The 25,019-nt window shown below is 47.2% G+C and overlaps 1 protein-coding gene across 3 annotated transcripts in view; it reads right to left on the reverse strand.

Annotated features, from left to right (window-relative positions):
• Window positions 1-25,019, reverse strand: part of STARD9 (StAR related lipid transfer domain containing 9) — a 70,719-nt gene that overhangs the window by 25,491 nt on the left and 20,209 nt on the right. For 2 of the 3 annotated variants that reach the window (XM_017859704.1, XM_017859638.1), the window contains exons 6-11: window positions 20,408-20,490; window positions 20,179-20,282; window positions 13,621-13,811; window positions 12,679-13,129; window positions 575-10,786; window positions 192-389 (exon numbers count right to left, since the gene is read on the reverse strand). In XM_017859704.1, coding sequence (XP_017715193.1) covers window positions 192-389; window positions 575-10,786; window positions 12,679-13,129; window positions 13,621-13,811; window positions 20,179-20,282; window positions 20,408-20,490 — 11,239 coding nt within the window. The remainder of the gene's footprint in view (window positions 1-191; window positions 390-574; window positions 10,787-12,678; window positions 13,130-13,620; window positions 13,812-20,178; window positions 20,283-20,407; window positions 20,491-25,019) is intronic. The other variant, XM_017859779.1, reaches the window with a different exon arrangement.

The following is a 25,019-nucleotide window of genomic DNA, read 5'->3' on the forward strand; positions in this document are numbered from 1 at the left end:
CTTCTGTCCATCCTTTCCTGTGCCTTCTCTCTGCCCAACCCCTCCCTCACTCCATTCCCTTCTATGTCCTCTTTCCACATACCCTGTCTCAGATAGAGAACCCTCCAGGATGCTAAAACTTCAGCTCCTGCTCTCCACACTCCCCTCCCCCAACAGAGCCTGCTTCCAGCAGGGTTCTGGGTCCACCCTACCTGGTGGTTTCCACAACATCCTTCCTCAGCTGCTGCAGGTATTCTCGGCGTCGGCTGGGCAAGTCAAGCTCCCAGATGAAGAGCTCTTTGTTGGGCAGGAGGCTCAGTCGTTTCTGGGGGCTAAGGCTTCGCGTCCGGCAGAAGTTCCCAAGTCGCTCAGCCCGCTCTCTCCTGAGGGTCTCAACGGCTTTTTTTTGCCTGAGGCAAAACATGATTCGCTGAAGCTGGCCCTGAATGTCCTTCACTTTAAGAGCTATCTCTGACCCCTGGAAAATCCCAGAGATGAACCAGGGCAGAGGAAACAGCAAGCTATTAGCTTTCTGGGGTTCTCTTTCCTCACAGCCCACCTCTTCCCCTCCCGACTCCAGGCTGGGGGCCCTTACCGTGCATGGAGCTCCTTCCAGGTGGATATCACAGGTTCGTCAGCAGCAAGCGCCTCCCCTGTCCCACTCTGCAGCACCTGGAGCAGGGCATCGGCCTCCCCAAAGCCGTGGTGCAATTTCGCTTCTGTGAGTTCCACGCTGAGTGAGAGGTTCTGGGCCCCAACTTGCAGGGGGATCTGCTCCCCCTGGGACCACTCAGGGTCCTGGCTGTGGTCATTAGGAGGTTGTGGGGTGCCCTCTTCCTGCTTTTCAGAGCTGAGATCACCGCTGGCCCCCAGCTCCTCCTCAGTCATGTCCATTCCCCCAGGTGAGCCCTTCTGAACCCCACACCAGTTACTAAATTTGTTATGCGCCGGGAGGTCCCTCAGACTGTGGTGCTGGGGTTCAGGGGCCATGCACATCTGGCAACTGGAGCACAGTAACCCCTCGGGTTGGCAGGCCTGAGGGAGGCCCAAGGCGGAACCTCGGAGCCCTGCAGTATCAGTCAACTCAGAGACAGGGCAGGGGCTGAGGTGCTGGAGGCCTCCACATGAGGAAGGTCGGTCCAGAGTGCGTTGTGGTTTCCCTGGAGATGCTGAACTCTCACCTCCATTTTCTGTCCTGCTCCGCCACTGACTTGGCTCCCTACCGCTCAGTGGGCCATGCTCCGGGGAAGTCACCTCCTCAGGCACAAAGCTGTCGGCCAGCCTCTGGCTCCTGTGCCTCAGTGGTGGTGGCTGCAGTCTACTTTGGACCCCAGTCGTGGTCCTGGGCTGAAGCTGCTGAGGGTGCTGCCCTAAGAAACTAAACTGGAGTTTTGGACTCTGTTGTGGGTTGTGCGGGGAGTGTACCTCAAGGAAGGACGTCCCGTTACTCCTCTGTAATGCACTTCCACCTCTCTGGGAGCCGCCCAACTCATCAGTGGTTTGGGAATAATTATCCATTGGAGTCCTTGGGGCACCAACAGGGTCTGGGCTGGAGTCAAGCTTCTGGTGGCCTTCAACAGGGTGAGCTGAAGGGGCCGAGAGGGTCAAAGAGCCTGGGGGAAGACCCAGCTCTTGGGTGCTGGCACTAAGAGTGAGGATTGGGGAGGAGGCCCTGTCCACCAACAAAGCGCTGGTGGGGCCCAGCTTCTTCTTGACCCTAGGGTCCCCAGGGTACTCGGAAGTATTGGGAAGGAGCCCTGGGGAATGACAGGGGCTGGGACTGGGACTGCTGACAGCCATGCAAGACGACTCCTCTGGCTGGGAGCTGGGAGGCAGGAAAGCATCAGAAACTGAGGGGCCCACAGAAGGAAGATGCTGCCTAAGGGGGGCTTTCTGAAACCTCAAGTGGGATGAGGGTGTTAAAGGGTTCTGAGGCTTGTAGGGAGTGCTTTCCTCCTGAAGATACAGGAGCTGTGCCATTTTCTGTGCTGTTTCCTCTGCCTCTCTCTTCTGAGGTACCCCTGGCACATCTCCCTCTTCTTGAGACATAGTTGAGGTATCTGAACCCAGCCCTTCAAGGATCACATTGGCCCCCTGAGGTTCGGTCTCTGAAGCCTGGAGGCACAGGGTGGGTGTGGCGAGGTCAGTCTGGCTGCCTTCATCCACAGTGGTCTGAGTAGAGCCATCCATCATCAGGGCCTGTGAGGCTTTATCTGGGATGTCCCTCTTGGTGTTCTGCTCCCTTCTGGCCACACCTGGCTGGGAGAGACTCCCAAGCAGCTCTGAAGTACTGTGCAGGAGCTGTGAGAGGTGGAGAGACAGACTGTGCATGCTGGTCCATGAGGCCAGATCAGAGGCTGATACCGCACTAGCTTCAGGCTGAGCAAAGGAGATGTCAGTGCTGCTCTGGTGGCACCTGCTGTCGAGGGTCTGTGTGCCCTGTTCGAATATGTTCGTCCTGGTCTGTCCCACAGGGCAGCCTGCCCCTGATGGATACAGCAGCATAATCTCATCCACTGGACCTGCAGTACTTCCTTCAGCCAAGGGGGGCTTACTCCTCAGACAACCTGCTTCACCAGAAGGGCTCCTGAACTGGGGTCTTCTGTCATGACCTGAAGTGGGGGCTACTCCTTCAGAGCTCGTCAGAATGTGGGGGTCTCCTAAGGCAATTGAAGAACTCCCTGGGAATACTTCCCAGGCCTCATTTGAACCTTGGGCATTCTCAGTGCTGCTGTGTGTGGTTGACAGATCGCGAATATTGGCATAAGTGCTGAGGTGAGAGTGGAAGGGGGAGTTCTGGTCTTCTAGGCCATTGTCCATGCTGGAGCACCGGGCCACATTTGATGGTGTCAGGCCCTGGGGTTTCTGGCTGCAGGAAACATCGACCGTACTGCCAAACACATATTGCTTCCAGCTGATATGTGCATGCTCCTCTGTACGCCAGGGCAGGGCATAGGGATTGATGTCACTGGAGCCAAAGTGCAGCATTCCTTTGTCCATCTGAGAGCACCAATTTTCTGGCCTAACCTGGATACCCAGTTTCTCTGGCTTTCCCTGTTGGGCCTGTTCCAAAGTACCAGACATCCAGCTGGTCATGAAATCAGGGGTTGGCATGTGTGAGAGGGTAGAAGGCACTGGATAAGGAGGGGTGGCAGGCTTCAGGGGCCTGTGATCAGTAGTGCCATCATCCAAGTGAGATGAGGCTTTCTGATTGCTGTCCTCAGCCTGCAGAGATGTTCTTGCCACTGCCTTTCCTGTGGAATAGCCCCTGAGATGTGGGTTCCACAATCTGTCAGGCCCTTGTGTATCTTCGTCTGTAGGGGAAGGAGGCTCCACACTCAAGTTTAGCTCCTGAAGAGAATGAGAAGAGCTGACAACTGAGAACTGTGGTGTGGGGGAGGACTTGGAGTGTTCGGGGCCAGAGAAGATTGCAGTCACAGGAAGTGAGCCCCTGTGGTTGAGGGCTGGCTGCTCTCTGCCAGTATAGAGGTTGCCAGGCCCCTGAGCAACAGGCTGTGGTGTTTCGTTTTGCCTCAAGGACACAGTGGCTGGGTCTTTGAAGCCCTGTGATAAAATCTTGGACACAGGAGGCTTGGCCACAGCCACCTCCTGTCTCCTAGCATCTAAAATCTGACAGCTATCTAAGCTACCTTCATTAGAAGGAAGGGGATTCACACCCTGGGTGAAGCCTTCACCACCACCTGAAGCCTGGTCTCTGTGCTGCTCTTCTTCCTGCCAGCGACTGTCTTCCTGGGGGCTGCAGGTATGTTTTAACCTTGCAACAAACTTGGCTTGGGAATCCAAGCAATTGTGATCTCTCAATTCAGTGGAAAATTGTGGCTTTTCCAAAAAACATCTGGTGGTATTTTCAAAACATTCATGCTGTGGCTCTGCCACCACCTTGCTCTCCACAGACCCTTCACTTAAATCCAGGATGTGTGGTCCCGGAGTTGTTGCAGGTGGTTCTGGACTGGTTTGAGACACCTGTGCATTCTGGTCACCTACAGAGCTGTCCCTAAACTGCCTCAGTGGCTCAGAGTACATGCCTGCAGGGAAAGAGGCAGCCTCAAGTTCTGTGCTTGCTTGCTTCTCAGCAACCTTTTCCTCAGGAGCGCCTATTAATCCTAAGCTTCCATTAGTAGCTGAGTGGCTGAAGGAACTTGTCCTCCTCACGTCAGAGGCAGAAGGAGATCTGCAGCCTTGAGCCCCAGATAGGATAGCAGCCACAGTAGAAGGCTCACAAGTGCTGCTCTCTGTTATACTAAATTCCCTAATAACATCTTTGGGCTCAAGGCCACGTGTCAAATGCACATCAGGTCCCCTAGAAGAGGTCTCTCCTGTCTCATCCATTTCATAGGCCCTGGAAGGTACCCCACAGGGTGGGTGGACAGTACGCAGGGCAGCCTTGAAAGCCTCCTTCCCCAGGTCACCACCTCTACAACACAGTAAAGTAGAGGAATGGGAGGAATAAGCATGAGTAGCAACAGGTTGAGAACCGCATGGCTGTGGGCAAGGAAGAGTTCTGCTCTCTTTTCCTCTAGACGTGCTGAGAGTCCTGCTGCCTTCAGGGTTCCTTGAGAAGACAGGGTCATGTAAAGCTTCCCTTGGATATCTGCATGGGGCTCCCTCCCCAATTTCCTCAGGATTTGGGCTTGGTCTTTGATCTGGCAGTGGAGTTGGTCTGGAATGTTTGCTGCCAGCCCCGCAGATTTCTGTCAACCCAGACCCAACACTCTCCTTCCAATTCACACACTGCTGTGTGGGAGCTTCCAGTTCAACCCCTGTCAGAGCTCCAGGCAGAATGGTATCTTGTTTGGGATTTGCCCTACCTTCTTCAAAGCCAGTGGAAGCCTCAGGGCATTGGACATGGTCTTGCTTAGGCCCTGAGGGGCTTGTAGAATTCTGAACATCACAGGTCACAGATTGACTTTCAAAATGGGCTGTTTTTTCTTCCTGTGCAGTCACTAATAAATTACCTGAAACTTCTCCGTATGTGGTGTTCAGAGTTCTGGGTTCCTGATGCTCTGGGCTGCTGTCCTGACTGCCAGCAGGTATGCCCTCTGCAGTCTCCTGTGGAACTGACTGACTTAGCTCATGCAGAGTCACTCTAGGATCATCACAAGGGGCCTGAGAAGATAAGGCAGCCACTACCCTCCTGACCCCTTCCACAGGTGCTGAAGAAAGAAGACTGTCTGGGGCCAAAGGATCAACAGAGGAAGGCGTTCTGGTTGCATCTTTCTTTTTCTCTAGGATTTCAGAAGAACCAGAGTGACATATAAACGGTTCACTTGTTCCCGCGAACTGCCTCTGTTCTCCAGTACAATGTTTTTTGTCTAGAGCAGGGGCAGCATGGGAGAAAGCCTGCACAGGATCCCATGGCTCTCTGTCAGTTTCCGTACTGGGCAGAGATTGAAAGCTGTCTGCAGACAGAGGTGTGGCCTGGACCTTCCTCTCGTCAGTTGACAGATCTGTCTGCCCTGCTTCAGCAGATAGAGATGCCACACGAAATCCCGGTGCTTCACCCTCATTCCTGGTCTGGTCTGATGATGACAGGTCTATTTGTTTACACTGAGGCCTGCCAGCAACCCCTGAAGAACATTCAGGTTCTAGCAAAGTTTCACAGTAAGAAAGGACTGTGCCCCCGGCCACAAAGTCATTAAGCTGCTTTCTCTGGGCCTTTGCCTGTCTGATCTCCTCCAAGATGGCCAGGCACATGGATGCATAGTCAGAGGGCTCCAACAGCCTAGGCTCCGGACTGGGCACCCTCGGCAGGGAAACAGGTGCTAAGGAAACACTGCTGGTCAGTCCGAGGTCCTCAGTCTCCTCCTCTGCCTTCTGCCTTGGCTTGCTGACTTGGTCATTATCCTCTTCCAAGGAGAAGCTGACCCTCTTTTCAGGCTGGCTAGAGACCTTGTTCAGTGAACTGACTCCTATTTCTTTCTGCATAGGCACCTTGGCTTCAGAAGCAAAATCTTCACTGGTACTGAAACCCAGCAAGGTGATTTTGAGGTCCTTTCCATGGTCTTGGGGGCTGGTGCTTGCTGAGATCCTGTCCTCTGTCCCCAGAGAAATGCTCTCTGGTACACCAGATTGACTATGAGATCCCATGGCCATGGATCGCACAGACCCACACCAGGCAGTGTGTGCCTCAGAGGAACCCCCTCTAACATTTCCTTCAGGGCTGTGGCCTCTGGTCTCTGTACTCTGGTCCTGATGATCTACTCCAGTTACCAAGGGACTGTTATGAATTTTCAACATTGTGAGATCCAGCACACAGTCAAGTGAAGAGATGCCTAGAACACCAGGTACATGAAGACAGCTTCTTGGCCGCCTTGGAGAATTCAAGGGCAAGGTATTACTCAGGTCTTGGTGAGGAGGAGCTGTAGATAATTCGGTCCAGCTTAGTAACGGGCTGACAGTTTCTTGGCTGAAAAATGTGTCCCTACAAAGCTGGCTGAGACTAGGAAGTTTCTGAGTCACTTTATTTTCTCCCTGTAGGCTGCCTCCCCTTTGTATAGGCATTTCTTCAACTTTACCTTGAGCTTTTGGCTCCTCTTGGTTGGAACTACTTATGTGTTCAGCAACTTGGCTTTCCTGAAAACCTTTCACAGTCTCCAATTCCTCAAGACGTCCTAAGCCCCAAGGCTGCCCTTTGAGACTTGCTGATGCTTTTACCAACTGGCCATTATTCTCAGAAGACCTCTCTAGCCTGGGCTGCAATGGCAGAGCTCTAGTCAAGGCTTTCATTCTCTGTGGGTGAAGAGAAGTGTTGGTGAACTCTCTGCAAGTTGTGTATTTCCCTAAAGAATCAAAAATATCCCTGGCAGGTCTGTCTGATCCAGCTGGGTGGGTGTGCTCTCTCACAGGTCCACTCTCTTGTACACCTTCCCTTGACCTGAAGGGGTTCGGGGTGATTTTTTGGACCTGGGGATGGTTCCCAGTGCTGTTAACCTCCATCTCTCCAGCTTCACTATCCCTAAAGACAGTAACATCTGTCTGTCTTGGAGAAGATGGCTGATCCTTAGAGGTCAAAAGGTTTCCAGAGCTGTCTGGCCTAAGGGCATGGTCAGTCTTCTCCTGCTCCTTCTGGTCCTGGAACACTGACTCCTTATCGACACCTGGTGTGTGGGAAGCATGAACCTGCTTATTCTGCTTAGATTCAATTTCTAAGATGCCATTTTCCAGCTGCATTACACTCCTAATTAGCCTAGCCATTTCATCAGTATTATTAACTCTTTTATTCTGTTTCTTTCCAGAAGGTTCTCCGTTGGGATTTAACATTTCTTGTGATTTTCCAGGACCCTTGCATTCACCGGGGTTTCTTTCCTGAGGGCATGTAACTAACTGGAACCTCTCATATGCAGGCTTTGTGCCTGGAAGCTTAAACTCTTCTGAGCTATCTTTGGGATGAAGAGCTTTTTCAAGAAGCCTAGTTTCATTTTTCCCTTCCCACTTAGGGGTTGGACTCTCATCCTGGGCCACCATCACTGGGCTGCTTACCCTATGATGTACAGATCTGGACTTCAAAGAAACAGCACTTTCCCATGGCAAGTCTTTCTCAAGGCCTACATTGATGGTCTGCCTCATAACTGTATTCTGATCCAGCTCTTCTTCCTCACATGCCTCAGATTCAAGAAAGAGGAGGAGAGGCTTCCCAGACTCAGTGCTGTCTGAGGAAACACTGCAATAGGACTGAGCAGTGACCTCTCCTCCTTCGAGTGCTGGAAAACTGTGTTTATTTAAAATTCCAACTTGATTTTCAAATTCACATACTTTTGTGCTGGTAGAGGGGAGAAAATGTCTGTTCTGAGTAACAGAAGAATAAACTGAATCATGGCTTTCTTCTGTAATATTTCCAGGGCATTTATCTGATTCTCTGATGACTTCCTCGGTATTCAGATCTACTGGTATCTCAGCTGTGACCTGCTCAGATGAGGCAACCTTAGAATTCTGGTTTTGTAACAGCACTGGCAAATTATTCTTCAAATAAGCATCTTGGAGAGCTTGGTGGTTGTGACCAAAGCCCCAGGCTTCCCTGGGGGGTGGGGAAGGTACCCTTACTTCTCTGCAAGCTGGAATCTCTAAGGCAGTTTCTGTCAGGGCATCCCTGCTTTTGGTCACATAGAATGTTTCCAAGAGTGGGGGCTGCAGGGAAGATGACAATGGATTCCAGGGAGCAGAGTGAAGGTATAGCTCTGGACCTGAAGGAAAGGCAAAGGAGATATTTATGTGTCTTCTAACTGCTTCCTTAGAGCTCTCCTGGCAATCTGTCTTCTCTTCCTCTAGTGGGTAGTGGCTGTCAGGACTTAATTGCCCTGGCTGGACTGCACTATTTTTCCTGAGAGGAGCCCAGCCTTGGGGCCAATGGTCTGCTTTGGTGGCTGTAGTGACATTACTGTGACAAGCGTTCTTCTGGAAAAAATACTCATCAGAGGAAGTCATCAGTCCAGGTTTCCTGCAACTCTGAAGGCATTCTTCCAAGTTGTTCTGCTTGACTTCACATGCTTCTGTCATGGAATCTGGTATCGTGTTCCCTACTGCAAAGACCTGTGCATTTGTAGATCGAGAAGCAGCCAATGATTCTAAGTCTGCTGAATAAGTTTCGTCATAACTCACCTCTTTCTCACTAGTGCTAAAGAAATCTGAAACACCTTCTAATTTGGCATTTAAACTGTCCTGTTCTTTCTCTGCCCTCAAACGCCTGATTCTGGACAGATGGATTGGAAAGCTGTTGAGATTCAGATTGCTAGATACCTTAGGGCCAATTGGCAATGGAGTATCTCCTCCTTTGCCAGAAGCTTGGGCCAGGGAACCAGAGTCTTCCTCAAGGTAGGGGAAAGCTGGCCTGGGTGCTCCTATGGCCTCCAAAACAGGGCGAGAGAGTTCAAGGAGGTACTTTTGCTGAAGGGCAGACCAGTCCCTTTCGTGGGTGCCGCCTACATGAGTCAATGTGGTGGCAGAGGCAGACAGCACGTTTGATACACTAGAATTGTGGGATGCTTCAGAGCTGCCCTGCTGGGTCATGTCACAGATGCATCTGCCCTGAAAAGTGCCATCAGCTCCTGGTTGAATAAGCTTTTGAATTCCCCAGAGAGACAGCCTGGACGTATCAGAAGCAGAGGCTGTGTGCTCATCTCTTGAAATGCAGAGGAGCTCAGTACTGCCTTGGTGCAGTTTGGAGCTATACGGCAGAACCGTTTCTGCATCTGATGGCTTTAGTTCCTCAGTATTTAGCCAGTATCCAGGTCTCTCCTCCTTACAGGGGTGAAATTCCTGCATATCAGGACTTGGACATAAAGAACCCACTATTCCTGGGGGGCTGCTGGGGTTAATCTTAGAGTCACAGGAAAACCAGGAATCCATGGACATCAGTGGGCTCAGTGGGCTCTCTCTTGAAAGCTGCATGCCTTGGAGAGAGTTGGCCTGTTCAGAGTAGCTTGGCTCTCCCTGTGACTCCGCCTGCTCACAATGGGGTTGGAGCTCACAACGGGGTTGGAACTGAGGATCAAGGTAAAACGAACTGCTCATTGGCAGGACGGCATCCAGCCTAGCTGCTGTTCTGTAGTTGATGGGACCAAGCCTGCATATTGCCTCTTGGTCCATTACAGGCAGATTGGAGTCCTCCAGGTGCCAAAAAGTCTCTGTGGGTATCTCATCAGCTGAACCAGGGAAAGGTTCCTCTTGCTGACCTTCTGCTAGTTCTTCCTCAGCATCAATCAGGCTATCCAAGGAGAAGCTCCTGTGAGTTTGAGCAAGTAGGTCATTGTCTGAGGGTGCAGTGAAGCCCCTCACAGAAGCTCTAGTTCTGGTCCTGGGGTGGCCATGGTTGTTGGTGGGATGATTTCCCCCTAGCCTGTTTTGTGGGCTTTGGTACCTCTTCTCAGCCAGTGAGTCCTCAGATATTTGGCTGTCGTCACTTTCAGAGTTCTCTGGCTCCAGGAAATCCCACGTCCTCTCCTGAGGGTCCTCTGGCTTTAGTGGCTCTATCAGGGCTTTGGCATAGACACACGAGAGAGAATCCACTGAGTAGTTGCTATCTGAGTCAGAAAAATCATTGTCTTCTCTTGAATGATCCACTACTGGACTAAAATCTGTGAGTGGGGCCATGGTATCTAGGTCCCTCGTATTTTGTTGTCTCTTGAAAGGGCTGCCAAGAGGCAAGTGAGAGGACTTTTTGGTAGTATTTCTGACCCTGGCTGCCAGGACCCTCTGACGCCTTTTTGATGCCCTGCTTGGAGAAGGTGGTTTGTATTCTGTCCAAAAAGTCTTGACTGCCTTTCCATGCCCAGCAGTCTGCCTGGATCCATGAGGATATGGGGAATTGCAACTGGCTCCCTTAGCAGCCGTGTGGGTCCCCAGGTTCCCTTCTTTTCGCCACCCAGCTTGTGTGTGGCTAGGGTCTGCTAGTCCTTTCGCCCCTCTGGTCTGGGTAGTAGAGGTGAGGATCTTTGGCTCATGCCTTGGCTTTAGCTTGTTAGCTGATTTCCCCAGAGATGCTAAGCCCTGGATCACCATCTGATGGGGCTGCTTACCCACCCTCTCCATTTCCTGGATGCCAACAGAGTTGGGACTCACGGTGAGCCAAGTGTCTGGAGCTGAGGCTCCCTTCCTGGACAAGGCTGCTCTGGCTGTGCAGGGCTGCCCATGGCCTGAGGAATGCAGGACGTTCTTGCGGAGACACCCTGTCCTTGGAGGGTAGGAAGCTGCCTGTGACAAACACTCTTCTGATGATGTTTTCTCTGATGTTTGGTGAGTAGGGTCAGGCATAGGTGGTAATGTGGTAGAGGGATCCCAACTTAGGAAAATGCTGTGAAGACAAGGAAAGCTATCTCAGAAGACGCGAGAGGTACTACTTCCTGTGAACAGAAGGAGGTTAAAAACAAGGCCAATGTCACTGTCTCCTATTGACTTCAGAGCCAGAGAAAAGCTCTCTAGGTATTAAAGGAAATTGTGGACACTAGTCCTAGCTCTCGGAGAAGCTCCAGGCCCACTCTGTTCCTCAATTTCTTCATCTTATTAAAAAACTGAACTGAAGTGGCTGGGCGCGGTGACTCACACCTGTAATCCCAGCACTTTGGGAGGCCGAGATGGGCGGATCACGAGGTCAGGAGATCGAGACCATCCTGGCTAACACAGTCAAACCCCGTCTCTACTACAAAAATTAAAAAATTAAAAAAAATTAGCCGGGCGTGGTGGCAGGCACCTGTAGTCCCAGCTACTCGGGAGGCTGAGGCTGGAGAATGGCGTGAACCTGGGAGACGGAGCTTGCAGTGAGCCAAGATTGCGCCACTGCACTCCAGCCTGGGCGACAGAGCAAGACTCCGTCTCAAAAAATAAAATAAAATAAAAACTGAACTGAAGCTAATCACACTTATAGGGAAAGTTTCCTATTAATAGGCAATATGAGGAATAGAGGAACAATTTAAATGGTATTATGAGGAACCAAAAGATAAATCTATAGAGTGATACACATTCTACAGAACTGTAATTATCAATAATATGAAGTAGTAAAAATAATGATTACAAATAAAACAAGAAGAACGGTTAAAAGAAACCTGAAAAACAACAAACAAATGCAGCATGTAAATCCTGCTTGGATCTTGATTTGAAATACCAACCGTTTTAATGCTGAACCATGTTAGAGAAAAAAGAGAGAGAAAAAAGAAAACTGTAAACAGTTTTAGGCAAGCAGAGAAATTTGAACATGGCCTAGGTTTTAGAATACACCAAATAATCTTAATTTTGGTAGCTGTCACAATAACACTGTGGTTACAAGAAAAGTCCATTTTTTTTTAGAAGTGTATACTTACAAATGCAGAACTAAAGGGACAAGGTGTCTAGAAGTTGCTTTAAAAAACTTCAGAAAATGGGAAGGTAGGCAAGTGTGTAAAGCCTAATAATCGCTGAATAGTATCAGTGATACATATACTATTCTTCCAATTCTTCCAACTTGGCATATGTTTAAATTTTTTTCATATTAAAGTTTTTTTTTAAAAAAGCCCACCAAGTACTTTGAAGACCAGAGAGGTGAGCAAACATAACACCAACAGACGTTAACTGTGAACCTCCTATGGACGAGAACTTGTGCTAGGTCCTGAGGATATAAAGAGGTATAAGACACAAACCCTTGCTCCAATGAGTCTGGGAGATAATACAGCCCGGCCTTGATGGCATATAAGGGGTAATGGAGAAAAGAAGGAAGGTCCCAACTTGAACCTGGGAGTCAAAAAGAGAGCTTACTCACCAGGTGGGAGGTGGGGTCAGAAAGCTCACTTGATGTGGTGGGTTGGGGAGGGAGGTGGTGTAGGACTCAAGAAGTCTGGTTACAGGCATGACAAGACTGAGGTGTGACTTACAAAGAAACATATATGGATAGTCCAGGTCTAAGGAATAGATGAAAAATGAGGCCGAGATCCTTACTCCTAAGATATTACCAAGGAAGCAAGAATTGCTACTCGGAGGGTAAGGAAGATGGGAATGGCCTGAATCTAAAACGATATACACAGAAGGAGGAAGAGTAGCCAGAAGACAGAAAAAGCCATGAGGAAGAGAGGACTACACACATCCTTCCATTTCACAGACTGAGGAAACGAGGCATGGGGAAAAACAGAACACTACCTGGGCAACAAGGTTGTAAACTGTAACCAAGTGCTTCCAGGTGACAACTACTGGCTCTACCTGTGTAGCTGGGGCACGTACTTGCTGTAGAGCCTTTGGGGGCTCAAAGAACTGCAACTCGTCAATTTGCTTCTACACTGAGGCCATGGGACTGTGGCATCAGGGCTGGGGACCTGGTATGGGGGCTCCTGGGTGCTGTCATCCTGGAGCCAGCACAATGTCGTGAGCTGCTCCAGTCTCTTCTGGGCCTCCAGCAGTCTCTGCTTTTTGATGATTCTCTCTAGCTGGAATGAGACCTTTTTCCGCCGGACATTCCGCTCTGCTGCCCGAAGAGTGTGTCTCCGCAGGAGCTGCAGTTGCACCACCCTTTTCTGACTTTGGACAAATGGGGATGGCTGAATCTCAGGATCTGTCTGAAGCCACGCATCAAGTGCCACAGATGCCTCAAGTTCTTTCTCTGCTACATGGTCTTCTTGCTGCTGCTGTCGCAAGCGGGCCAGCCAGGTCTCTTCTCTGAGCAGACACTGCTGGTCTGGGAACCAAAAACACCCAGAGAGAAGTTCAGCATCTCCTTCCCTGCTTGTGGCTGCCTGGACTCAGACACCTCCAGCCATGGCTGGACCTGTGCAGAGGGAAAGAGCTGGCCAAGGTGATGTGGCAGGATGAGGGCTGCAGGGCTACAGGGCTCCCTTACCACAGCGTAAGGGAATGAAGACCCTCAAGCCTCAGCACAACAGTGGGCACATGTTAGGGCAGGCAGTAGTGTATGGACACATAAGCAAATGAGGAGTGGTAAGTAGGAGGTCCATAATTCTGAGGACAATAAGGAAATTAGCTTCCTTATTCTTGCTTCCAGACCTCTTCTTATAAGAACCTCTGGTGTCTAAAAGAAAAGAGAACATCTAATACCAAAGATTCCATCATATCACAAAGAAAACCAAAGAGAGAATATAGAAGGCTGAGGAAGCATGAAAATGAGAGAATAAGGAGGTCAGGCAAACACATTAAGTGGTGGACACCTACTTTCTTTAATCTGCTGGCTAATCCAAGTTTGGTCAAATTCCAGTTCCTTCTCAGCTTGAATCTCTTCTGCTAGGATTTGATGCCTCAAATCCTCCACGTAGCTCTGCTGCTGCTGAATCTGGGCCCCGTGGGATGTCTCTCCATCCCTCGGTGGCTGACAGTCCCCGTCACATTGCTCTTCAAGTGCTCTCCTGTCACAGAAGCAGCTGAGGTTACCCAACGGGAAATGCAAACCAAGCTCAGGACAAACTGACAGCAGTATAAGGCCTTCCAAGAGAGCCCCTGCAATCAACAGGGTAGAGAGTGCTTTGGACTTCTGGCAACCTTGGACAAACAGGCATGGTGTCACAGGCAGGTCATGATGTCATAGTGCAGGAGGGGAGAATGGTCATTAAACTGACATATTCTTAGAGTTGTGGGTTTAGCAGAAACACAGATCCATTGTAGATAAGGAAAATCACCAGGAAAGTTGTTCTTTTAAAAGACACAAAACATTTTCGCTAAATTCAGAAGTTTGGTCCTTTAAAAGAATCAAAAGTTGTCTGCTAAAAATATGTTGGAAACACTCAGTAAAGCAGAAGCTCCAGAAACACTCTCGCCTACATATTCAGAGATTGTTACTGCATCTCCATTCCCTGAAACAGAAATCCTCTGTGATCTGGTAGCAAAATCCAGCTGATAATTTACACACACACCATGGCTGTGTGTGTGACCCAAAACACAGCTGGTCTCCACTTGAGAGCTGTTTTCGGTGAATAAGCCCTGGAATAGGATCCAAGAGTTTTAGACTCTACCACACCTTTCAGAGATACATACTGAAGCATTTACTGATGAAATAGTCAAGAATTTGTCTAGATCCAGTGAGAGGGAACGAGGGAGAGTGAGTGTGGATATAAAAGAACTAGGATTAGCCATGAGTTGATAATTTGTGTTGTATTTGAAATCTTCCATAATAAACAGCTTTAAAAAATTTTAGATTTTTTTTTTGTTTTTTTGAGACAAGGTCTCACTCTGTTGCCCAGACTGGAGTGCAGTGGCAAGATCTTGGCTGACTACAACCTCCGCCTCCTGGGTTCCAACGATTCTCCTGCCTCAGCCTCCCAAGTAGCTGGGATTACAGACATGTGCCACTACACCCAGCTAATTTTTGTATTTTTAGTAGAGACAGGGTTTTACCATGTTGGCCAGGCTGGTCTCAAATGCCTCACCTCAAGTGATCTCCCCATCTCAGCCTCCCAAAGTGCTGGGACTACAGGCATGAGCCACTATGCACCATGCTCGGCCTAAAAAATTCTAGATTTTTTTTTTTTTTTTTTGAGACGGAGTCTCGCTCTGTCCCCCTGGCTGGAGCGCAGTGGCGCGATCTCGGCTCACTGCAAGCTCTGCTTCCCGGGTTCCTGCCATTCTCCTGCCTCAGCCTCCCAAGTAGCTGGGACTACAGGCGCCCGCCACTGTGCCCGGCTAATTTTTTGTATTTTCAGTAGAGACGGGGTTTCACCGTGGTCTCGATCTTCTGACCTTGTGATCCGCCTGCCTCAGCCTCCCAAAGTGCTGGGATTACAGGCGTGAGCCACTGCGCCCGGCAAAATTCTAGATTTTAGTCATGCCTTACTCTGCCACCAGGTTCCTATATGACCACAGATGATTCAGAGGCTTACTCTAAAAACTGACAGTTTCTACTCACTTGCTGACCTTTCCCTGGGGTCATGCAAGGACCTTATATGCTTTTTCTCCAGGGTATCTTCATCCCTGTTATTTAGGTATTTAAAGGAGCTAACTGTATGGATACCCTAGGATGCGCACAGAATGGGAGTGGCTGGGAAGAGTCAGATTCTGCCAGAGGCTGACAAAAAAGTTATAATCAAGCCTGCTTTATCCAGCCTTCCCTACAATCCCAGGATGTCATGACTTGGAAGCTTGGAGAAGCTTATTGGTTTGATGCTGGAACCATATCTCAGGCAATATGATCAGTATGCTGTAAGGGAACCACTTTTTAGGAGATCTACCACTTCATACAGCAGAATGAAATCACATGGGTATCACAGAAGAGGTCCACAAATGAAAGCCCGTGAGTCCAAATTTGGTCTGCTGCCTGTTTTTATTAATAAAGTTTTATTAGAACACAACCACACCCATTTACTTACGTACTGTCTAGGGCTGCTTTTGCACCACCTTGGCAAAACTGAGTAGTTGCAGCATAGACCATATGGCCCACAAAGCCTAAAATACTATCTGGCCTTTTACAGAAAAAGTTTGCTGCCCCTGCCTTGGAAGAAATTAAGATTTCATAATGCAGCCTTTGGAGGACAGTGAAAGATGGATGGGTGAAGAGTGATAGGTGGAATAGCCTGGGGGAATGGGAGTGGGAGCTGACACAACTACAGTTTCTTCCCAGGGAAGGAGGCTATAAGGTCATTCAATCTGCAACAGGTCCAACGACTAGAACATGTCCAGACACTTGAGTGAGTGTGCTCAGAAGACTAGCACTGATTGCTGTGGGCAAAAGGCCAAATATACACAGTGGAGCACACAGAAAGAGGAAGGGTACTCTGTTACGCGGAGGCTCCAACTGGAATAGAAACCTGTTAATGCCAAACAAATAGAAAAAGCAGTTAACAGGAAACATACATCTATATGTACCATGCTTGTATTACTGCTCCAAATTCTGTCTGACTAAAGAAATGACTGAATTACAAACATGAGCCCATCAAAGGGTCCTAGACAAACCCAGCTAAGACCCACAGACCACCAGATGCAGGAGGCTGAGACAGGATCTTTATCTGAACTCCGAGATTACTCAGCTTCCTTGCCTGGCTTTCTCCTCAACCTTCAGATTTACAATTTGCTTCTTCCTAGAACGGGCGCTCCCTACCCTTCACCTAAGAAAGTGGCAGCTATGATATTGTTTCCTGCAGAGCAATAGGACCTGTAAGGAGAGGCTGTCTGCTGTGATCTCTATAGATGCAGCGCGTTCACCCAGGAGGCCACATGATCAGACAGAATGGCCCCTCTGCTAAGCACATTTTGCCAAGTTCCCAGAAAGCAGGTGAAAAAGAAAATAGCAACCGTATGCTACATGTCTGGGTAGATTACAAAGGGCAAGTCTTCATTTACCTGCCAGCCAAGGGACCTCTGTCTTTATCAGGTGACTGCCCTTCATCTCTGGTGGCTCCAGTATCCCCCGGCTGCTGCCTAGTCACCTGCTTGTGAGGACTCCACTGCACCCTCCTGCTTCTTCTCTCACAGCCCTCCCCCAGTCTTGGGGTCTGGCAGCTTCTGCAGCAGATTGCAGCAGCATCTACTTACTAAAGCCACAGTGGCAGCAGTGGTGGCAGCGGCAGCAGCAACAGTGTCTCCCAGGCTCTAGGCACTTAAGGTTAACCCCCTAAAATTCCAAATGGGAAAATGCCAAGAACACAGGCAACGGTATTCAAAGACAAATTCCTCTCTGGTCTGGATTACTGCTGCAAGGAGAAAAGGAAGGCAGACTGGTCGATTTCCCCTGACTCTGGAGCCAGCTTCAGCTTTGCAGGCTCCTCATGAATGCTGCTCCAGAGATAAATAAGGGAAAGGAAGCCTGGGATAAAGGGAGGCTTTGCAGCCAACCCCATCCAAGAGCAGAGGGAGAGACTTGTAGACACACAACCACAAATCCAGACTGGGAGCCCAGCTGACAATTTATATTTTTCTCTAGTCGTGCAAGTTCCTCTCCCGGGTCCCTTTGCCCAATCACAGACTTGAGCACCACACCACACCACCCCCACCAGGGATTGGTACAGATGCTGGCTACGGTGGCTGGGCAGGACCAGCCCAGGGCTCCTAGAGCTGGTGGCTCAAGAGTGGAGGCAGTGTGTGGGAGAGGGCGTGATTCTGAAATTCCTGTCTTCTCTGAATGAAAGGACACACGCTTGTGTGTCTGAAAGGTCATGTCAGTGCCTGTGGGGCTAGAGAGGCATAGAAGACTTTTAAAAAGGCAAGAGAAGAGCACAACACCATGATGTACTCTGGGGTGGACAGGTGAGCTGGGTTGAGACAGGAGGACAGGAAAGAGAAAGGGAGGCAGCCTTGCTGGCAGCAATAGGGGTTGTGGGGTGTGTCCACACCATGCATATATACTCACTCTTTCGATCTTTATCACAAGAATCCCTGGAAAACAGATGGCAGTATTGTCTCTTTAGAGGTAGGGAAACAGGCTCAGAGGTTCATTGACTTGCCTAAGGTCACATATCTTTTCTGTACTACAGCCAGGACATGAACCAATTTTGTCTGTTGCAATGCATCTCTTCCATTCTCAGCTATTTAAGTTGCAGTGGTATTTTCTGTAAACCTCTGAACTCCGGGAAAAACAGATCTTCAATGAGTCTTCCCAACACAAACTTTACCTAAAATAGGAGCTACTTTCATGACTTCACTACAAAGAAGGAAAGTCGCTCTGACAAAACAAAAGCTCCAGCCTAAGCCCTGAATCCACTTTGTGTCACTTCTTCTACCTTATTCTCCATCCCACAGAGCTCTCGGTTATTCAACACTAGGATCATCCTTCATCAAATTTCTGTTGTAGCATCCTTCACTGAGCAGCTCTCCTATGAGGACTTGCCTGCTGTTCATGTTTCCTGAAGCAGAACATTGCTTTTCTTTTTTTGAGATGGAGTCTTGCTCTGTCACCCAGGATGGAGTGCAGTGGCGTAATCTCGGCTCACTGCAACCTCCGCCTCCCGGGTTCAAGCAATTCTCCTGCCTCAGCCTCCCAAGTGGCTAGGACTACAGGTGCATGCTACCATGCCAGGCTAATTTTTTTTTTTTTTTTTGTATTTTTAGTAGAGACAGGGTTTCACCATGTTAGCCAGGATGGTCTTGATCTAACCCTGTGATCCGCCCACCTCGGCCTCCCAAAGTGCTGGGATTACAGGCATGAGCCACCGCGCCCGGCCCTGAACCAGAGCACTTCTGCTCCTGTATCCAACACTCCTCACTGCCAAGGTTAGACATAAGACTGTCTTCATCGGCTGGGCGCGGTGGCTCAAGCCTGTAATCCCAGCACTTTGGGAGGCCGAGACGGGCGGATCACGAGGTCAGGAGATCGAGACCATCCTGGAGAACACGGTGAAACCCCGTCTCTACCAAAAAATACAAAAAACTAGCCGGGTGAGGTGGCGGGCGCCTGTAGTCCCAGCTACTCCGGAGGCTAAGGCAGGAGAATAGCGTGAACCCGGGAGGCAGAGCTTGCAGTGAGCTGAGATCTGGCCACTGCACTCCAGCCTGGGCGACAGAGCAAGACTGCGTCTCAAAAAAAAAAAAAAAAAAATTGTCTTCATCTGCCATCAAATGCTGCTGGCCTGAGGAAAGAACTGCTGGATCCTTCTGAAGCAACTATGGGCTACCGTAACTCTATTGAGACCCTGTGCTCAAGGTGCTTGGCAGCCTCCTAGCACCAGTGATGTCACAGGCACCAAGTCCCCTGCTGAAATTTTCTAAAGGAAATCTCTAAGGCAGAGGTCACTTTGATGTACAGGAATAGAAGGACTCGGCCGGGCGCGGTGGCTCAAGCCTGTAATCCCAGCACTTTGGGAGGCCGAGACGGGCGGATCACGAGGTCAGGAGATCAAGACCATCCTGGCTAACACGGTGAAACCCCGTCTCTACTAAAAAATACAAAAAAAAACTAGCCGGGCGTGGTGGCGGGCGCCTGTAGTCCCAGCTACTCGGGAGGCTGAGGCAGGAGAATGGTGTAAACCTGGGAGGTGGAGCTTGCAGTGAGCTGAGATCCGGCCACTGCATTCCAGCCTGGGCAACAGAGCGAGACTCCGTCTCAAAAAAAAAAAAAAAAAAAGGAATAGAAGGACTCCCAGTACCAAATCTGCAAGCCTTCTAGATCTGGGAAGGGTGTTTTATGTAGAAATGGATGAAGTAGAAAAGTAGTTGCCATCAATCACATATAAAACTCTGACTCAGTGTCTCATAGTTACAATGCAGGCAAAGTGGGCATGAGAGGGTAGAACCCAAAGATATTTTCATATTGTTCCTATAGTTTCTGCCTCTCTTATGCACAGTTCTAGATTCTTGTTATGAGAAAGAAAGGATTCTCAGTCACATACTATCTTTAAAAACTCAGAGAAAGCCGTATGTTCTGGAAGCTATGCATTCACATATACTATGTGACATATACTGTGAGCTCACATACAGGTAGGCCAGAACTTAAAGGAGTATATAGGAAGGTAAGCTCAGAACAAAGATGTCCACAAACACATCACAGCTAAATTTTGTGGAGAGAGAAAAGGTGGCCATAGGAACATCAAATAAAATACCTCTTTCAGTGATGAAAAAAGTTAAAATACCAAACAAGAAATGAACAAGGGCCAAGACCACTTCCCTGCCAACTACAAACTCAGCAGCTAGTTCAGCATCATCAAATGACTTGCCCAAGTTGATTCACACAAGGGCTCATTCAGACCTTGGCTTCTACATTAATCACTCCCCACCCCCACCCTGATCCATGCTGTAATGGACTAAGAAGTGAACCCAGCAGGTTCCACATCAGCATGAGCAGCTATTTCTTACCCTTCCTTCCAAAGCAAAGGGAAGAGACCTAGCCGGGAGGCAGTGAGATCTCCATCCAAATCCAGCCACTCTAAAGAGCCACCACCAGCAGCAGCCTCTCCAACCTTGAACAAGGAATAAAGCACAGTGAGGCTGCTGTCATCACCTCCACCCCTCCCAGCTTGGCGTTTCCTCTAAAAAGTGGAAACAGGGAGGCCAGCAATAACCAAGAAAACACAGCCCTGCTAACCTGCCTTCGCTGCCGCAGGACAGCGGCCTCTGCTGGGTGGTTGAATCGGAACTTCTGTGCCTTCCCCAGGGTTATGACAGCTCCTGCGGCACAGAGACAAGTGAGAATTCAATCAACAGCTCATGTTTTGGAGTACATACTATGTGTAGGGTACTGTTCTATGAGACAAAGTCATGCCCTCGATAACCGATAATTTTGCTGAGTTGATAAGATATGTATTAATTCTGTATCTCACAGCATACATCTTGGATTAATAAGACAGACAGGAAGAACTCTACTACTCCAAGGGAAAGGAAGTTGAGTCCCAGGTGGAGTAGTCAGGGAACACTTGATGGAAGAGGAGGAATCTCAGTTCAGTCTCAAAGCACAGACAGAATTTGCATAGATTAATAACAGTAGCGGTAATTATAGTAATAATGATAATGAGTGTTTACTGAGTGCCAAGCACACTGTTAAGAACTATAAGGTTCATCTGATCCTCACACTGATCCTATTATTATCCCCATTTTATAGATGAGGAAAGTGAGGCTCAGAGACTTTCCTAGGGAGATAGAGCTAATGAACACAGGTACCAATTTCAGAGTCATTCTTCACTCCGAGACTTTAGAATTAAGGCTTGTTTACGGGAATAGGATCATATTAGAAAATCTTCAGATTTCAGGGTGCAGAGGCTGGGTGATTTTTTTTTTTTTTTTTTTTTTTTTTTGAGACGGAGTCTCGCTCTGTCGCCCAGGCTGGAGTGCAGTGGCCGGATCTCAGCTCACTGCAAGCTCCGCCTCCCAGGTTCACGCCGTTCTCCTGGCTCAGCCTCCCCAGTAGCTGGGACTACAGGCGCCCACCACCTCGTCTGGCTAGTTTTTTGTATTTTTTAGTAGAGACGGGGGTTTCACCGTGTTAGCCAGGATGGTCTCGATCTCCTGACCTCGTGATCCGCCTGTCTTGGCCTCCCAAAGTGCTGGGATTACAGGAAAATCTTGAACTTTTATTCTTAATTTACAGCTACACAGATCAGTGTTTTCTAATTCCATTCCAATGTTTCCATTTCCAAAATTTCCAAAATGTAAATTTTTCACAAAGAGAAAGCTCTGTGATCAAGTAGTTACAAATCATTTTGCATCTTCTATTTATAGAGACATAATGTATATTTTGTATTCAAGAAAATTAAAGAGTTCCTTTTAGAGAAGAATTGCATTTAATTTTTTTTAATCCATCAAACACACCCATTTTCTTTTTTTGTTTCAGTTACATCTATGAACACTTCCCAGAGCACATCTTTTAAATCATGTTCTGCTGTAATAAGTGGGAAATGAGAATTACCAGCTGACCTTTTCTCCATTTGCCTGTTGTCCTTATAGGTAAGAAGTATTTAGTCATGGATCAGCTGCTGTATGTTGTGATTTAAATGTGGAAATAGAATCACTCTACTCTTAGCTTTCATCACCCTTCCATCACTCTGTATAACTTAATTTGCTTAAAATTCATTTTACTGCTGTATTTTTTGAACTGACACATGGAAGTGTTCCAGCCTATGCCTAATGTTCAAACAGCAGGTAGGGATATTACCCTGAGGAGGTGGTATCTTGTTTAATTTGGTATCACAGGGTACCTAACTATGTGAATTTGCACATTTATGGCTGTTATCAATAAGAACCCATTCATATTGTCCTCAATATGAATGAGAACCTGATTTCATAAACACTGCCTGCCTGCTTTCCATTTGTTGAAAATGCAATGATTAGAATAATGTTCTTTCACAAAAATCCTTTTGTATACATAGGAAGTATGATAAGAGTCAGCTATTATATTTAGAGCAGTAGTTTCAAAAGAGATATACTAGGACTCAAATATTCATTAATGTAGTTGGAGGGCCATATGTCTTTTGATACATTCTTACTTTTTGACTATGATTTTGGTGTGGCTTTTAGGAAATAAAACTTAGTTACTCTTAATGTATATGCCCACATCCTACATTAATATAAGTGGGCCGATTTGATCATTAAGAGGAGGACTAGTATGTCCTAAAGGGAACTAAACTTACACCCATCTCTAACTCTTTAGAAAAAAAAATTAAGACAAAGACAAAGGTCATTTTGTATACAAAACATGCTATATGTAAACCTGCCGCCCCGAAGGATTCTGAGTATTATTTGAGCATAACTAGGAAAAAGATCAGGGTGTTTTTCATTTGCAATAGTCGTTCTTTTTCTTTACTCACAACAGAATCCACGTAATTATGACTGTATATATTAGTATGCGTACATCCTTAAAGATAAGCAACATGACTACTATTTTAGACCCTGTAAATATGCTTGCGTATTGGAGATCTGCCAAAAGTGAAGTTGGAACCAAGACTTTATAACTTAAGTCTACTAGAAGAAAGATTTTTTTCTTTTGTTTCTAAGAGGAAAGATCCAAAAAAATTTCACCAGAGTTTTCACCAGAGGAAAAGTTTTACCAATTACCTGGGTCACCAGTTTCAGAGTTAGCATATCCATCAAAATTTCATGGTCAAGAAAGAGAATGAACCAAAAAATTCTTGCTATTTTGGTGCAGTAAAGAAGGAAATTTATATTTTTTTCTATTCTAAAAATTGACTTAGGATTTTGTAATAGAGTATGGGATCTTTCTTATCCTGTTTCCCAACATCTGCACATTTGAGATTTCCATTTAATGCCTATTGCAGGATTTTCTACATCACCAAATGCACTGTTGGCTACTATTGTATATAAAATAGCTGAGTCAAACATCATAGTAGTAGGTATGCTTCATAATAGTGTATTTGATGTTATCCAACCATGACGTGGAACTGCATCTTAAATAATTGAAACTTGGATAAGCATTTGACAGAAATTTATTAAAAGTTCTTGATTTAGAGTATTACTTAGATGACCAACTTCCTGTATTTCCATTTCTTTGTTTACTTAATTTATTAATCACTTATTTATTATGATATCCATCCAACAATCCTAAAGATCCAAAGGAGATAACACCTCTGACCTCCAGTAGCTTCTGGCCCAGTGAGGAACAGAGAGATCTTGGTTACTGTACTATGTTAAAAGTGCTATGACTATGGAAAGCACAAGGTTCCCAGGAGTTATGCTCAGCAGCTAACAAAACTTAGGCTGGAGGGTACAGAAAAGACTTCTCAGGATAGGTGAAGATGATCTCAAGCAAGCTGGGAGGAGTGGTTGTGAGAGAAAGGTGAAAGGGAGAGAAGCAAATTGGGAGAAAGGCAGAATGGTTAGGAGGGTGCTGCAGGAATCTAGGAGATCAATGAGTATGGACTGACTGGAGGAGGGGCAGAAATGTGGGATTCCATTGAGAAGTCTTTGGTCACTGGGACATGAAATGGGAGGTTTAATAATCTAGAAGGTTGCAAGGTGACTATCAGGTTTCCAATATAGACTTCTGAGTAGCATGGACAGAACACGACTCCAAACTCTATTGAAAGCATTCCTTCATTTTGGCTCCCAAAAATAGACCCAAGAATGCTGAGCTCAGTCAGGGCTCTAAGTTCCTTAGAGAGTCCTACTTACAATGAATTAAACAAATTCAATATATACACAATGAATTAAACAAATTCAGTCTACACAGTGATACAATTCTGTATCTGTGTAAAAACGACACAGGGAGATGGGGCATAGAGATAGTACAAAGTTAATGTATCTAAGGTGATGGTGAAACAAAGTTAATTTTTAAATTTAGCTAATTATAGAAAGCCCAGAAAAAACAACGTCTGTTCTGGCCTTGAAGTTTACAATTCCTGTTGCAAAAAATATGGTTGATGGAATGATTTGCATAACATTAAAATCCTGATTGAAGTTTTTCTATCTGGGCTTACCTAGAACACCAGGAATAAAGAATTTCATAATTTGCTAATCTTTGCCAGAGGGGACTTCAGTTTTCACTGAGACGATAAAGGGTTAAAGTTAGAATTGTCAGCAACCAACAGAACATCTAAGATCAGTACATCTCACTAGGGAATTGCTTGGTCTATTCTGGGTAGATTTTAAGCCAAGATTTGGTAAAATTCCTTCTCTGAATGCACTTATCAAAGCAGCAGGATGCATGAAAGATCACTGAGTTTATTTTTAAATGACAGAGGAAGGCTCCCCCATCTTTTATCTCATTTGAGTTTGTCTTTGTCTCCAAAATGGACTTCAATGTCACATTCAGTGTCATATTCAGTGTCACATTCATAGAAAACTACAGAGCAGTAAACTCTAGCCAGAAGTTATAAAAAGTATAAGGACCACATGGAAATCTAACTGAAGAAGCTGAAGACAAAATCATGGGGTATGTGTAACAATAAGGTGAAGCTGGCAAAAATAACATAGCAAAAGAGAAAATCCAGCATTCTTCAATGTGTGCTTATTTTATGCTGTCTTTCTGAAGGGCAGCTAATTAAAAACTGACTCTTATCCAACTATATATGAGACAGGTGGTTTGCCTTTGGTAACTTACCCAGTCACAAAGCAAGACGTTGGTGATGATGGGCACAGACCGTTTTAAGCCCCGTAGCAAGGTTCTATCCTCTAAACTATCGTTAATACTGCTTTAAACGGTGATATATAGCAGTTTGACATGATTAGTTATCTGGCATAGGTAGTTA

Source organism: Rhinopithecus bieti, unplaced genomic scaffold (assembly GCF_001698545.2).
Source record: "Rhinopithecus bieti isolate Rb0 unplaced genomic scaffold, ASM169854v2 scaffold_495, whole genome shotgun sequence".
NCBI lineage: Eukaryota > Metazoa > Chordata > Mammalia > Primates > Cercopithecidae > Rhinopithecus > Rhinopithecus bieti.